This window comes from Haliotis rufescens, unplaced genomic scaffold (assembly GCF_023055435.1).
Source record: "Haliotis rufescens isolate VD_foot unplaced genomic scaffold, xgHalRufe1.0.p SCAF_5, whole genome shotgun sequence".
Taxonomy (NCBI): Eukaryota; Metazoa; Mollusca; class Gastropoda; order Lepetellida; family Haliotidae; genus Haliotis; species Haliotis rufescens.
In genome coordinates this window covers 49,432,227-49,447,327 of record NW_025964223.1, presented here as the reverse complement: position 1 = coordinate 49,447,327, position 15,101 = coordinate 49,432,227, and the positions used below count along the sequence as shown (strand labels likewise).

General features: G+C 43.5%; 1 protein-coding gene and 4 non-coding genes across 5 annotated transcripts; 1 reads left to right on the top strand and 4 right to left on the bottom strand.

The window, feature by feature from the left end:
- Positions 1 to 5,195: 5,195 nt before the first annotated feature.
- Positions 5,196 to 5,314, bottom strand: LOC125373606. The gene has a single exon (XR_007218447.1). It is a non-coding gene; the product is annotated as a 5S ribosomal RNA (ribosomal RNA).
- Positions 5,315 to 6,412: 1,098 nt separating this feature from the next.
- LOC125373076 (histone 24-like) lies at positions 6,413 to 6,943 on the top strand (the record flags this gene model as incomplete). Its single annotated transcript, XM_048383911.1, has 1 exon — positions 6,413 to 6,943. A coding segment is annotated over exon 1 (531 nt), but the record flags the coding sequence as incomplete, so codon positions are not given.
- A 1,201-nt stretch (positions 6,944 to 8,144) lies between these two features.
- LOC125373593 lies at positions 8,145 to 8,263 on the bottom strand. Its single transcript, XR_007218436.1, has one exon. It is a non-coding gene; the product is annotated as a 5S ribosomal RNA (ribosomal RNA).
- Positions 8,264 to 11,099: 2,836 nt separating this feature from the next.
- LOC125373582 lies at positions 11,100 to 11,218 on the bottom strand. The gene has a single exon (XR_007218425.1). It is a non-coding gene; the product is annotated as a 5S ribosomal RNA (ribosomal RNA).
- Positions 11,219 to 13,802: 2,584 nt separating this feature from the next.
- On the bottom strand, positions 13,803 to 13,921 carry LOC125373581. Its single transcript, XR_007218424.1, has one exon. It is a non-coding gene; the product is annotated as a 5S ribosomal RNA (ribosomal RNA).
- Positions 13,922 to 15,101: the final 1,180 nt, after the last annotated feature.

Sequence of the window (15,101 nt, the reverse complement as noted above, 5' to 3'; positions counted from 1 at the left end):
GAAAGAGTGAATGAAATTTAGAATTCTCCCATCAATTGCTTTATTTATTAATTTTTGAATTAGGCCTTGTTGCCAAACCATATCAAATGCTTTAGAAAAGTCTATAAAAATGGCCACAGTGTATTGTTTTTGTGCTTGGGCTGTCCTAACATCATGTTCCAAATGTAAAATATGGTCTAGGGTCTGTCTGTTTGCTGTAAAGCCGCTCTGGTCCTCTTTTATCAGGCTATTGTTTTGTATTTTATGCTTTAGTCTGTTGTTTATTACTGTTTCCATGATTTTACATAGGTGAGATGTGAGAGAGATAGGGCGGTAGGAGTCAGGGTCATTTGGGGATTTCCCTGGTTTTAGGATTGGCACCACTAGAGCATTTTTCCATGTTTTGGGGAGGTGGCCAGAAGTCCAAATCTGATTATAAAGTTGAAGTATTAATTTTTGAATTTTGATGGGGACATGATTTAGAATTTTGTAACTTATATTGTCTAATCCAGTGGCTGGGGCTGTGTTTTTGTTTTTTAGGGCGTATTGGAGTTCGTGGATGTTAATGAGTTTGTTTATTGCGAGATGTGAGAGTGGTGATCTGTTTTGAAATGCAGGTTGTGTGTTTATTGTGTCTTGTATGTGTTTGGAGTGGTTGGCGGAGCTACTTACGGTCGAAAGATGGGCGGCCATGGCATTGGCTTTTTCTTTATTTGTTTTAAGTAAGGGAAAATTGGGCGAGTTGGAGGATTTAGCGATGCCTTTTATTGCTTTAAGTTTATTCCACAGAATTTTTGAATTTTGTTTGCCCATCTTCAAGGTTGATGTAAAAGTTTGCCAATGATTTCTTTTTGTTGCCATTATTAGTTCTTTGGTAAGATTTCTTTGTTTATGGGCCAAATGGAGTTTAGTTCTATCATGTTTTGCCTTATTAAGAGCTTTTTTCCTGAGTTTTCTAGATTGAATAATTTCAGGGCTCCACCATGGTACTGTATTATGTATGGGTTTTGTTTTGGTTGTGGGAATGCATTTAATGGATATATTGTATAGGGTATTGCTTAGATTTGAGTTGAAGGTGTCGATGTCAGTGCTATGTATATTGTGGGGGTCTATCTGGTTGCATAGTATATTGAATTCCTGCCAGTCAGCTTTGGTGAAATTGAATTTAGTTTGTGTGGGGTTGTCAGAAGTGGGGTTGGGGTCAGATATGGGTTTATTAGAAGGAATGTTTATAGAGATTTTTATGGGGAAATGATCACTACCCCAGGTGTCATTGTGGGGGTCCCATGTGAGTTTTTGAAAGAGTTGGGGGGTAGTGATAGATAAGTCTACTGCAGTGGGGGATTGTAGGTGGGTAATAGGAATTCTAGTGGCACTATTGTCGTTTAAGCTAATGAGATTTTTGGTGTCTAACCATTCAGTTATATATTTTCCAAATCTATCTTGATAATTTTTAGTGCCCCACAGTGGGTGATGTGCATTAAAGTCTCCTAGAATGAGGGTATTTGGGCCTATAAATTTGGAGAGGACTTCTAAATCTTCAGGTTTAAACGGTTTGGTTTTTGTGTGGTAGCAGTTAATTACAGTTATTTTAGTGTCATTAATAGTGATGTTGGCAGCCAGGACTTCTAGGTTAGGAGTGGGGATGGGTAGTTCTGAAAACTGTATGGTATTTTTGATAAACAGCCCTAGCCCTCCATGGGGGGGGCCTGGTTTATTGGTTGGTCTGACTCTATCTTGTCGAATGAAAGTGTAGCCCGGCAATTTGAAGGCTTTTTTGGGGGATAGTTTTGTTTCTTGTACTGCTATTACATATGGGACAATTTTGTTTAGGGCAATGAGGGCCTTAAGTTCATGCCCATTAGTATTGAGACCATTACAATTCCACTGTAAAAACACCATGTTCTGATTTGTAGATTTTGTGGGGATGTTAAAGCCAAATGCATGGTGCTATGGGGCTAATTTGGAAGAGGGGTTTTGGGACTAATTTAGCTTGTTATTTGAGAGCTCTTATTGCAGTTTGGAAGTGATGATATGGTTTTTGGTATAGGTTAGACACCAAGGCTATGTTGTGGATTTTTTTGGGGGAGGGGTTTTTAATAAGAAGAATTGCTGACAGGAATTCTATGATTTTGTTTGTGTTGGAGTGAAATTTTTGTGGGGTGATTGGTTTGGGTGTGGTGGACCTGAGTGATTGTATTTTCTGTGCGAGTAGTGGTTTTCTAGCTAGATGTGCTTTGGCTTTGTGTGTTTTAGACTGGATTTGTAGTTGGGTGGCTAAAATTGGTATAGCAGATCTGAAGAGTGTGTGAATGGGGGTTTGGATGGGTAGGGAGACAGGTTGGGTTGGAGGTGGGATGGACAGGGGGAGGGGAGTATGGCTGGGTTGTGGGGGGGGGTAGGGTGGAGGGGTGGGGGGTAGGGGTGGGTAGCAGGGGGGTGGTGGTCTTGGGGAGGGTGTTGTATGCTGTGGGTGGGGGTACTGGTTGAGGGGGCCGTGCCTGTGTTGGGTTGTCTGTGTGGGGTGGGGCAGTGTTTACTGCTTGGGTGGGTGGGATGGAGTTTATTGGGTGGGGGAGGGTCTGTTGGGTTGGGGCTGGAGTGGAGAAAAGTTGTTTACGTTTGGACTGGGTGGGTCGGGTCTGGGTGGGGGGAATAGGGGGAGGGAATGATGTGGAGGATGCTGTATCTGATATATCTTCATAATCTGGAAGGCTGTTATATGTTTGTAGTATTCTGGCCGGTTTAGGTAGATGTTCCTGTTTGATGTGTTTGTTGAGCCGAAGGATGTGTTGTTGTTTGAGTGGGCAAGTAATTTGTGTGGCTGTATGTCCCTCGGTTTCGCAATGCTTGTCGGCAAGCTTTAGCTACATATAGACACCACACATTGGTAAACAGACATTGCCATGAAAACAGCATGCTCGCGTTTTCAGCGGGTTCAGTAGACATGTTGTGTTTGTTGATTTATGATGTATATTTACAGGGATTAAAATCTAGCCGTTGTAAAAACATGTGATCACTGTTTAACACGAGGCCCGGCACACTCGCTCACTCGATCCGGCCTTTCGTCTGAAACATTCACTTTTTGTTGATGCATGGAAGCCTATATTGTTCTGGTAAAATTAACATCCAAACGACGAAGACCCCTACTAATATCGTGCTATTAAGACAGGCAAAAAGACTTAATCTGTGACGACCGATCGAGTGATCTAAACACCAATGTATATATGTTACTGTTCGGGGCTTCGCGCCCTAGCTGCTTGTGTCCCGAGATCCTCGTCTTACTAGACTGTTTTCCTGAAAGTAAAATCCCCGTTACTTACTTGTTATGACAAAGTTAGTTTCAACTCTAATTGAAGTGACCAAAATTATGTCTCCAGAAATATAGTGTCAAATGTTTTCTGTTGCAAAATGGCGAAGTCGTCAGAAAAACGTGCTTCATTGTCGTTGTTTGAACGCTTGTTCTAGCTTATCATAGGCAATACTGATGAGTGTTGTGTTTTACTTTCATAGTTAGATATATTGAGAATTGACAGGCAACGTTTAAAATGCAAAAACTTGAGTCTCAAGGCTAAAAATGTGCTTTTGAAAGTAGCGATGTCTACATTTTAGACTGGGTCGCTTCATTGGAAACAGCACGTGTGGCTTTGAACTTCACCCGTGAGCGTTGCTATTGTAACCGAAGTGTAGCCAAATGTTTTTACTACCTAACTGTATTGTTGAAATTGAAACTTTCCTTGATTAAGAAGTGATTATTCGGATACAAATACACGAAAAAGCACACGCGCTTGTAAGCGTGCAGCTATCAGCCACAACAAGCAGGGTGTCTCCTCCGACGTCCGCGCCTCCGGAGTATCAGCCGGGCTGTCTGTGGGGAAGTGTCATTCGCTCTCTGTGCTTCTCTCGTAGCTGACGTGAATTCTTACCACTCAAACTTACCACTATGGCTGATGCTGCTGCTGCCCCCGCTGTTGTCAAGACTCCCAAGAAGAAGGCTGCTGCCAAGCCTAAGAAGGCTGCCGCACATCCTACCTATTTGGAGATGATCAAGAAAGCTATTTCAACCCTGAAGGAGAGGGGTGGTTCTTCCCGACAGGCTGTTCTGAAATACATCTTGGCCAACTACAAGGTTGGTGACAACCAGGTGCCCATCAATGCTCGCATCAAGACTGCTTTGAAAAATGGAGTCAAGAACGGCGCACTGAAGCAATCAAAGGGAACTGGAGCCGCTGGATCATTCCGTCTTGGCGAGGCAAAGAAAGACGAAAAACCCAAGAGGGGGGGGGGGGGGGGGGGTAGTGTGTCTTCACACTAATGACTGTTGTTATGCTTGTTTATTAACCCCCCAAATGGGTGTATGTTGGAAAGTGAGGCGATTAGTGTCGTTGATATATATAATATCCTGAGTGCAGACTTCCTATGTGTGTAGCTGCACATGTACGTTGTGTTCAAAGGTGTAAAACGGCGATAAAGGCCCGACATCCACGGGGTGTTTTAACGACACACGCCTCGCCTGTGCATGACTTTTCAAATAGAGCGTCAAGAGTTGTGCGCCCTTGGTCGTGTGCGTTTCGCCTAGCCCCCTACCTGCAACATGTCACATCTACCTGTTGTATGGCGAGAGAAATGTATGGAAATACTTTCCAATAAGTCTAAAGTACGTTTATCACACAGTCGCGTCGTTTTTTTTCATATTTTTAAAGCGTGTCAACAGTGATCAGCTTGCTCACAGCTTTCAAAATACATTTTCCAGCAGCAAGCCAGTGAACTCCTATTGACAGGCGCTCTGTACGATCTAACTCTTTCTCCTTTTCTTATCTGTGTAGGCAAAGAGATGTGAGCCGAGACTTAACACGAACAACATTATAATTTTACATGTATATATTATATATTCATGCTTTGAAAGTAAGAAAGTAAGTAAAATAGTCAATTATCGGTGCACGCAAACACCTTTATGTGGCGAAAAGGACGTACATGCCTTCAGAATAGTTGACGAGTTTGGTGAACTGACAACTGAATATGATCACATGTATAGTGGAAAAGTCCTTTCTGTAAAGGTATGTAAGAATACATGGCTGGCAGCTATGTCTTTGAGCAGACATGCATGAGTGGGGCCATTTACAAGGAAATAAAAGTGTATGATTACATCAGATGTGAATGAGGCAAGTGCACCTTATGGTCGAAAAAGAAAAAAAGTGGGAATCGCACAGCAAAAATGTCTACTGCACCCGGTGTTCCCAGGCGGTCACACATCCAAGTACTCTCCGGGCCCGACGTTGCTTAACTTCGGTGATCGGACGAGAACCGGTGTTTTCAACGTGGTATGGTCGTAGACAATGCTTATCGGCAAACTTTAGCTACATATAGACACCGCACATTGGTAAACAGACATTGCCATGAAAACAGCATGCTCGCGTTTTCAGCGGGTTCAGTAGACATGTTGTGTTTGTTGATTTATGATGTATATTTACAGGGATTAAAATCTAGCCGTTGTAAAAACATGTGATCACTGATTAACACGAGGCCCGGCACACTCGCTCACTCGATCCGGCCTTTCGTATGAAACATTCACTTTTCGTTGATGCATTGTAGCCTATATTGTTCTGGTAATATTAACATCCAAACGACGAAGACCCCTACTAATATCGTGCTATTAAGACAGGCAAAAAGACTTAATCTGTGACGACCGATCGAGTGATCTAAACACCTATGTATATATGTTACTGTTCGGGGCTTCGCGCCCTAGCTGCTTGTGTCCCGAGATCCTCGTCTTACTAGACTGTTTTCCTGAAAGTAAAATCCCCGTTACTTACTTGTTATGACAAAGTTAGTTTCAACTCTAACTGAAGTGACCAAAATTATGTCTCCAGAAATATAGTGTCAAATGTTTTCTGTTGCAAAATGGCGAAGTCGTCAGAAAAACGTGCTTCATTGTCGTTGTTTGAACGCTTGTTCTAGCTTATCATAGGCAATACTGATGAGTGTTGTGTTTTACTTTCATAGTTAGATATATTGAGAATTGACAGGCAACGTTTAAAATGCAAAAACTTGAGTCTCAAGGCTAAAAATGTGCTTTTGAAAGTAGCGATGTCTACATTTTAGACTGGGTCGCTTCATTGGAAACAGCACGTGTGGCTTTGAACTTCACCCGTGAGCGTTGCTATTGTAACCGAAGTGTAGCCAAATGTTTTTACTACCTAACTGTATTGTTGAAATTGAAACTTTCCTTGATTAAGAAGTGATTATTCGGATACAAATACACGAAAAAGCACACGCGCTTGTAAGCGTGCAGCTATCAGCCACAACAAGCAGGGTGTCTCCTCCGACGTCCGCGCCTCCGGAGTATCAGCCGGGCTGTCTGTGGGGAAGTGTCATTCGCTCTCTGTGCTTCTCTCGTAGCTGACGTGAATTCTTACCACTCAAACTTACCACTATGGCTGATGCTGCTGCTGCCCCCGCTGTTGTCAAGACTCCCAAGAAGAAGGCTGCTGCCAAGCCTAAGAAGGCTGCCGCACATCCTACCTATTTGGAGATGATCAAGAAAGCTATTTCAACCCTGAAGGAGAGGGGTGGTTCTTCCCGACAGGCTGTTCTGAAATACATCTTGGCCAACTACAAGGTTGGTGACAACCAGGTGCCCATCAATGCTCGCATCAAGACTGCTTTGAAAAATGGAGTCAAGAACGGCGCACTGAAGCAATCAAAGGGAACTGGAGCCGCTGGATCATTCCGTCTTGGCGAGGCAAAGAAAGACGAAAAACCCAAGAAGGCTAAGGCAGCTGCCAAACCAAAGAAGGCTGCCAAATCCCCCAAGAAAGTCAAGAAGCCAGCTGCTGCCAAGAAACCCAAAACAGCCGCTAAGAAGGCCGCTAAGTCACCAAAGAAGGTGAAGGCTGCAGCCAAGCCCAAGAAGGCGAAGACACCCAAGAAGGCAGCAGCCAAACCCAAGAAGGTCAAGACCCCCAAGAAGAAGGCAGTCAAGCCAAAGAAGGCTTAAGCTCTCATTGTCACGCCTTCGCTCCACATTTCTGTGGTCCAAAGGCCCTTTTCAGGGCCATCCAAATACCCCAAAAGAAAACTTGAAAACACTGATAACAAAACAATAAATATGTATATTAGCAGTAATAAAGTGCAGGTTCTCGTGATAACAGAGATAACGTGGCAGCAACACCCACCACGCACATAACACACATAAGTGATGATGATAAAGGTATGTCAGGGATTTTATTGTGTGTGTGTGGGGGGTAGTGTGTCTTCACACTAATGACTGTTGTTATGCTTGTTTATTAACCCCCCAAATGGGTGTATGTTGGAAAGTGAGGCGATTAGTGTCGTTGATATATATAATATCCTGAGTGCAGACTTCCTATGTGTGTAGCTGCACATGTACGTTGTGTTCAAAGGTGTAAAACGGCGATAAAGGCCCGACATCCACGGGGTGTTTTACCGACACACGCCTCGCCTGTGCACGACTTTTCAAATAGAGCGTCAAGAGTTGTGCGCCCTTGGTCGTGTGCGTTTCGCCTAGCCCCCTACCTGCAACATGTCACATCTACCTGTTGTATGGCGAGAGAAATGTATGGAAATACTTTCCAATAAGTCTAAAGTACGTTTATCACACAGTCGCGTCGTTTTTTTTCATATTTGTAAAGCGTGTCAACAGTGATCAGCTTGCTCACAGCTTTCAAAATACATTTTCCAGCAGCAAGCCAGTGAACTCCTATTGACAGGCGCTCTGTACGATCTAACTCTTTCTCCTTTTCTTATCTGTGTAGGCAAAGAGATGTGAGCCGAGACTTAACACGAACAACATTATAATTTTACATGTATATATTATATATTCATGCTTTGAAAGTAAGAAAGTAAGTAAAATAGTCAATTATCGGTGCACGCAAACACCTTTATGTGGCGAAAAGGACGTACATGCCTTCAGAATAGTTGACGAGTTTGGTGAACTGACAACTGAATATGATCACATGTATAGTGGAAAAGTCCTTTCTGTAAAGGTATGTAAGAATACATGGCTGGCAGCTATGTCTTTGAGCAGACATGCATGAGTGGGGCCATTTACAAGGAAATAAAAGTGTATGATTACATCAGATGTGAATGAGGCAAGTGCACCTTATGGTCGAAAAAGAAAAAAAGTGGGAATCGCACAGCAAAAATGTCTACTGCACCCGGTGTTCCCAGGCGGTCACACATCCAAGTACTCTCCGGGCCCGACGTTGCTTAACTTCGGTGATCGGACGAGAACCGGTGTTTTCAACGTGGTATGGCCGTAGACAATGCTTGTCGGCAAGCTTTAGCTACATATAGACACCACACATTGGTAAACAGACATTGCCATGAAAACAGCATGCTCGCGTTTTCAGCGGGTTCAGTAGACATGTTGTGTTTGTTGATTTATGATGTATATTTACAGGGATTAAAATCTAGCCGTTGTAAAAACATGTGATCACTGTTTAACACGAGGCCCGGCACACTCGCTCACTCGATCCGGCCTTTCGTCTGAAACATTCACTTTTCGTTGATGCATGGTAGCCTATATTGTTCTGGTAAAATTAACATCCAAACGACGAAGACCCCTACTAATATCGTGCTATTAAGACAGGCAAAAAGACTTAATCTGTGACGACCGATCGAGTGATCTAAACACCAATGTATATATGTTACTGTTCGGGGCTTCGCGCCCTAGCTGCTTGTGTCCCGAGATCCTCGTCTTACTAGACTGTTTTCCTGAAAGTAAAATCCCCGTTACTTACTTGTTATGACAAAGTTAGTTTCAACTCTAATTGAAGTGACCAAAATTATGTCTCCAGAAATATAGTGTCAAATGTTTTCTGTTGCAAAATGGCGAAGTCGTCAGAAAAACGTGCTTCATTGTCGTTGTTTGAACGCTTGTTCTAGCTTATCATAGGCAATACTGATGAGTGTTGTGTTTTACTTTCATAGTTAGATATATTGAGAATTTAAGAGCAACGTTTAAAATGCAAAAACTTGAGTCTCAAGGCTAAAAATGTGCTTTTGAAAGTAGCGATGTCTACATTTTAGACTGGGTCGCTTCATTGGAAACAGCACGTGTGGCTTTGAACTTCACCCGTGAGCGTTGCTATTGTAACCGAAGTGTAGCCAAATGTTTTTACTACCTAACTGTATTGTTGAAATTGAAACTTTCCTTGATTAAGAAGTGATTATTCGGATACAAATACACGAAAAAGCACACGCGCTTGTAAGCGTGCAGCTATCAGCCACAACAAGCAGGGTGTCTCCTCCGACGTCCGCGCCTCCGGAGTATCAGCCGGGCTGTCTGTGGGGAAGTGTCATTCGCTCTCTGTGCTTCTCTCGTAGCTGACGTGAATTCTTACCACTCAAACTTACCACTATGGCTGATGCTGCTGCTGCCCCCGCTGTTGTCAAGACTCCCAAGAAGAAGGCTGCTGCCAAGCCTAAGAAGGCTGCCGCACATCCTACCTATTTGGAGATGATCAAGAAAGCTATTTCAACCCTGAAGGAGAGGGGTGGTTCTTCCCGACAGGCTGTTCTGAAATACATCTTGGCCAACTACAAGGTTGGTGACAACCAGGTGCCCATCAATGCTCGCATCAAGACTGCTTTGAAAAATGGAGTCAAGAACGGCGCACTGAAGCAATCAAAGGGAACTGGAGCCGCTGGATCATTCCGTCTTGGCGAGGCAAAGAAAGACGAAAAACCCAAGAAGGCTAAGGCAGCTGCCAAACCAAAGAAGGCTGCCAAATCCTCCATAAAGTCAAGAAGCCAGCTGCTGCCAAGAAACCCAAAACAGCCGCTAAGAAGGCCGCTAAGTCACCAAAGAAGGTGAAGGCTGCAGCCAAGCCCAAGAAGGCGAAGACACCCAAGAAGGCAGCAGCCAAACCCAAGAAGGTCAAGACCCCCAAGAAGAAGGCAGTCAAGCCAAAGAAGGCTTAAGCTCTCATTGTCACGCCTTCGCTCCACATTTCTGTGGTCCAAAGGCCCTTTTCAGGGCCATCCAAATACCCCAAAAGAAAACTTGAAAACACTGATAACAAAACAATAAATATGTATATTAGCAGTAATAAAGTGCAGGTTCTCGTGATAACAGAGATAACGTGGCAGCAACACCCACCACGCACATAACACACATAAGTGATGATGATAAAGGTATGTCAGGGATTTTATTGTGTGTGTGGGGGGGGGGGGGGGTAGTGTGTCTTCACACTAATGACTGTTGTTATGCTTGTTTATTAACCCCCCAAATGGGTGTATGTTGGAAAGTGAGGCGATTAGTGTCGTTGATATATATAATATCCTGAGTGCAGACTTCCTATGTGTGTAGCTGCACATGTACGTTGTGTTCAAAGGTGTAAAACGGCGAAAAAGGCCCGACATCCACGGGGTGTTTTACCGACACACGCCTCGCCTGTGCACGACTTTTCAAATAGAGCGTCAAGAGTTGTGCGCCCTTGGTCGTGTGCGTTTCGCCTAGCCCCCTACCTGCAACATGTCACATCTACCTGTTGTATGGCGAGAGAAATGTATGGAAATACTTTCCAATAAGTCTAAAGTACGTTTATCACACAGTCGCGTCGTTTCTTTTCATATTTTTAAAGCGTGTCAACAGTGATCAGCTTGCTCACAGCTTTCAAAATACATTTTCCAGCAGCAAGCCAGTGAACTCCTATTGACAGGCGCTCTGTACGATCTAACTCTTTCTCCTTTTCTTATCTGTGTAGGCAAAGAGATGTGAGCCGAGACTTAACACGAACAACATTATAATTTTACATGTATATATTATATATTCATGCTTTGAAAGTAAGAAAGTAAGTAAAATAGTCAATTATCGGTGCACGCAAACACCTTTATGTGGCGAAAAGGACGTACATGCCTTCAGAATAGTTGACGAGTTTGGTGAACTGACAACTGAATATGATCACATGTATAGTGGAAAAGTCCTTTCTGTAAAGGTATGTAAGAATACATGGCTGGCAGCTATGTCTTTGAGCAGACATGCATGAGTGGGGCCATTTACAAGGAAATAAAAGTGTATGATTACATCAGATGTGAATGAGGCAAGTGCACCTTATGGTCGAAAAAGAAAAAAAGTGGGAATCGCACAGCAAAAATGTCTACTGCACCCGGTGTTCCCAGGCGGTCACCCATCCAAGTACTCTCCGGACCCGACGTTGCTTAACTTCGGTGATCGGACGAGAACCGGTGTTTTCAACGTGGTATGGCCGTAGACAATGCTTGTCGGCAAACTTTAGCTACATATAGACACCGCACATTGGTAAACAGACATTGCCATGAAAACAGCATGCTCGCGTTTTCAGCGGGTTCAGTAGACATGTTGTGTTTGTTGATTTATGATGTATATTTACAGGGATTAAAATCTAGCCGTTGTAAAAACATGTGATCACTGTTTAACACGAGGCCCGGCACACTCGCTCACTCGATCCGGCCTTTCGTCTGAAACATTCACTTTTCGTTGATGCATGGTAGCCTATATTGTTCTGGTAAAATTAACATCCAAACGACGAAGACCCCTACTAATATCGTGCTATTAAGACAGGCAAAAAGACTTAATCTGTGACGACCGATCGAGTGATCTAAACACCAATGTATATATGTTACTGTTCGGGGCTTCGCGCCCTAGCTGCTTGTGTCCCGAGATCCTCGTCTTACTAGACTGTTTTCCTGAAAGTAAAATCCCCGTTACTTACTTGTTATGACAAAGTTAGTTTCAACTCTAATTGAAGTGACCAAAATTATGTCTCCAGAAATATAGTGTCAAATGTTTTCTGTTGCAAAATGGCGAAGTCGTCAGAAAAACGTGCTTCATTGTCGTTGTTTGAACGCTTGTTCTAGCTTATCATAGGCAATACTGATGAGTGTTGTGTTTTACTTTCATAGTTAGATATATTGAGAATTGACAGGCAACGTTTAAAATGCAAAAACTTGAGTCTCAAGGCTAAAAATGTGCTTTTGAAAGTAGCGATGTCTACATTTTAGACTGGGTCGCTTCATTGGAAACAGCACGTGTGGCTTTGAACTTCACCCGTGAGCGTTGCTATTGTAACCGAAGTGTAGCCAAATGTTTTTACTACCTAACTGTATTGTTGAAATTGAAACTTTCCTTGATTAAGAAGTGATTATTCGGATACAAATACACGAAAAAGCACACGCGCTTGTAAGCGTGCAGCTATCAGCCACAACAAGCAGGGTGTCTCCTCCGACGTCCGCGCCTCCGGAGTATCAGCCGGGCTGTCTGTGGGGAAGTGTCATTCGCTCTCTGTGCTTCTCTCGTAGCTGACGTGAATTCTTACCACTCAAACTTACCACTATGGCTGATGCTGCTGCTGCCCCCGCTGTTGTCAAGACTCCCAAGAAGAAGGCTGCTGCCAAGCCTAAGAAGGCTGCCGCACATCCTACCTATTTGGAGATGATCAAGAAAGCTATTTCAACCCTGAAGGAGAGGGGTGGTTCTTCCCGACAGGCTGTTCTGAAATACATCTTGGCCAACTACAAGGTTGGTGACAACCAGGTGCCCATCAATGCTCGCATCAAGACTGCTTTGAAAAATGGAGTCAAGAACGGCGCACTGAAGCAATCAAAGGGAACTGGAGCCGCTGGATCATTCCGTCTTGGCGAGGCAAAGAAAGACGAAAAACCCAAGAAGGCTAAGGCAGCTGCCAAACCAAAGAAGGCTGCCAAATCCTCCATAAAGTCAAGAAGCCAGCTGCTGCCAAGAAACCCAAAACAGCCGCTAAGAAGGCCGCTAAGTCACCAAAGAAGGTGAAGGCTGCAGCCAAGCCCAAGAAGGCGAAGACACCCAAGAAGGCAGCAGCCAAACCCAAGAAGGTCAAGACCCCCAAGAAGAAGGCAGTCAAGCCAAAGAAGGCTTAAGCTCTCATTGTCACGCCTTCGCTCCACATTTCTGTGGTCCAAAGGCCCTTTTCAGGGCCATCCAAATACCCCAAAAGAAAACTTGAAAACACTGATAACAAAACAATAAATATGTATATGTGTGTAGCTGCACATGCACGTTGTGTTCAAAGGTGTAAAACGGCGATAAAGGCCCGACATCCACGGGGTGTTTTACCGACACACGCCTCGCCTGTGCACGACTTTTCAAATAGAGCGCCAAGAGTTGTGCGCCCTTGGTCGTGTGCGTTTCGCCTAGCCCTCTACCTGCAACATGTCACATCTACCTGTTGTATGGCGAGAGAAATGTATGGAAATACTTTCTAATAAGTCTAAAGTACGTTTGCAAGCGATCAGCTGGAACGGGGAACATAAAATAGCTGGTTTATCACACAGTCGCGTCGTTTCTTTTCATATTTTTAAAGCGTGTCAACAGTGATCAGTTTGCTCACAGCTTTCAAAATACATTTTCCAGCAGCAAGCCAGTGAACTCCTATTGACAGGCGCTCTGTACGATCTAACTCTTTCTCCTTTTCTTATCTGTGTAGGCAAAGAGATGTGAGCCGAGACTTAACACGAATTCATGCTTTGAAAGTAAGAAAGTAAGTAAAATAGTCAATTATCGGTGCACGCAAACACCTTTATGTGGCGAAAAGGACGTACATGCCTTCAGAATAGTTGACGAGTTTGGTGAACTGACAACTGAATATGATCACATGTATAGTGGAAAAGTCCTTTCTGTAAAGGGATGTAAGAATACATGGCTGGCAGGTATGTCTTTGAGCAGACATGCATGAGTGGGGCCATTTACAAGGAAATAAAAGTGTATGATTACATCAGATGTGAATGAGTCAAGTGCACCTTATGGTCGAAAAAGAAAAAAAGTGGGAATCGCATAGCAAAAATGTCTACTGCACCCGGTGTTCCCAGGCGGTCACCCATCCAAGTACTCTCCGGACCCGACGTTGCTTAACTTCGGTGATCGGACGAGAACCGGTGTTTTCAACGTGGTATGGCCGTAGACAATGCTTATCTTACTTACTTACTTTGGAGATTTAACGTGCGCTTTCCGACTGATGCGTATTTCGCACACGGGCCCGGCCAGGCCATTTAATGTGTTTCCGAAAGGGGCGAAGGTGGTCTGTGCAACCCAAGAGGGGGGTTTTAGGCGTTGCTTATATAGAATTTGGGAATTTTGAGATTTGGAATAGATGCCGATGGGATTGGGGAGGAGAACTAAGGGAGCTGGGTATGGTGGATGTTTGTTTGTTTATGTGATTTTGATTTGGTGAGTTATTGTGTTTTTAGATGCGTTTTATTAGTTCCGTTTTGATTAAGAATACGCCTAAGGCCTTGAAGTTTTCTAGTTTATTTTGTGGGTTTAGTATTGCTTCTAGAGTTAGAGCCTTGTTTAGATTGAGGGTGGTTTGTAATGCGGTTCGATGTGTTAGGTAGTGTGTGCAGTGGATGAGTGCGTGTTCTGGGGTTTCTGGTTGTTTGCAGTGTGGGCAGTTACCTGTAGTGTGTTTTTTTTTGGTTTGGGCTGTGCCCTTTTTCCTGTTTTGGATTACGTAGAGGAGCTCCTCCATTGTGTAGGGTTGATTTATTTCTAGATTGTTATTGTTTGGTTCTTTTGTAGGTTTGTTTTCTGTTTTAAGTTTATCTTGGAATTTTTTACTGAAGTTGGTGTTACTGCTAACGGCCGAAAAGTGGTTGGCGAGATTATTTGCTTTTTGGGCGGGGTTGGTTGAGTTGTCAATGTTAGGGTTTTTTTTATGTCGTTTTAAGCCTCTGATGGCGTGGATTTTGCGCCAGACCGTTCTGGCATCTGTACGGTTATTTATACCTTCGCAGAATTTTTTCCAGTCTCTACTTTTGGCTATTTGGACTAGTTTTTGAACCTGGTGGTTTAGTTCGTGGGCTATGTTTAAATATTTGTAGTCGCGTTTTGCTTTATTGAAGGCTGATTTACGTTTTCGTCTAGTCTGTTCTATTTCCTCATTCCACCATGGTACCGTCGGTTTGCCTGTCTTAGATGTTTTGAAGGGGATGGAGGTTTTGGCTGCGTTTATTATATAGTCTGTTAGGTTTTTACAATAGGTTTCTGGATCATTATTTTCTATTTCGTTTAAGTTAGCTTCGTTGCAGATATCTTGGAATTGGTCCCAGTTAGCTTGATTGTAATGGAATTTTGGTTCTTGGTT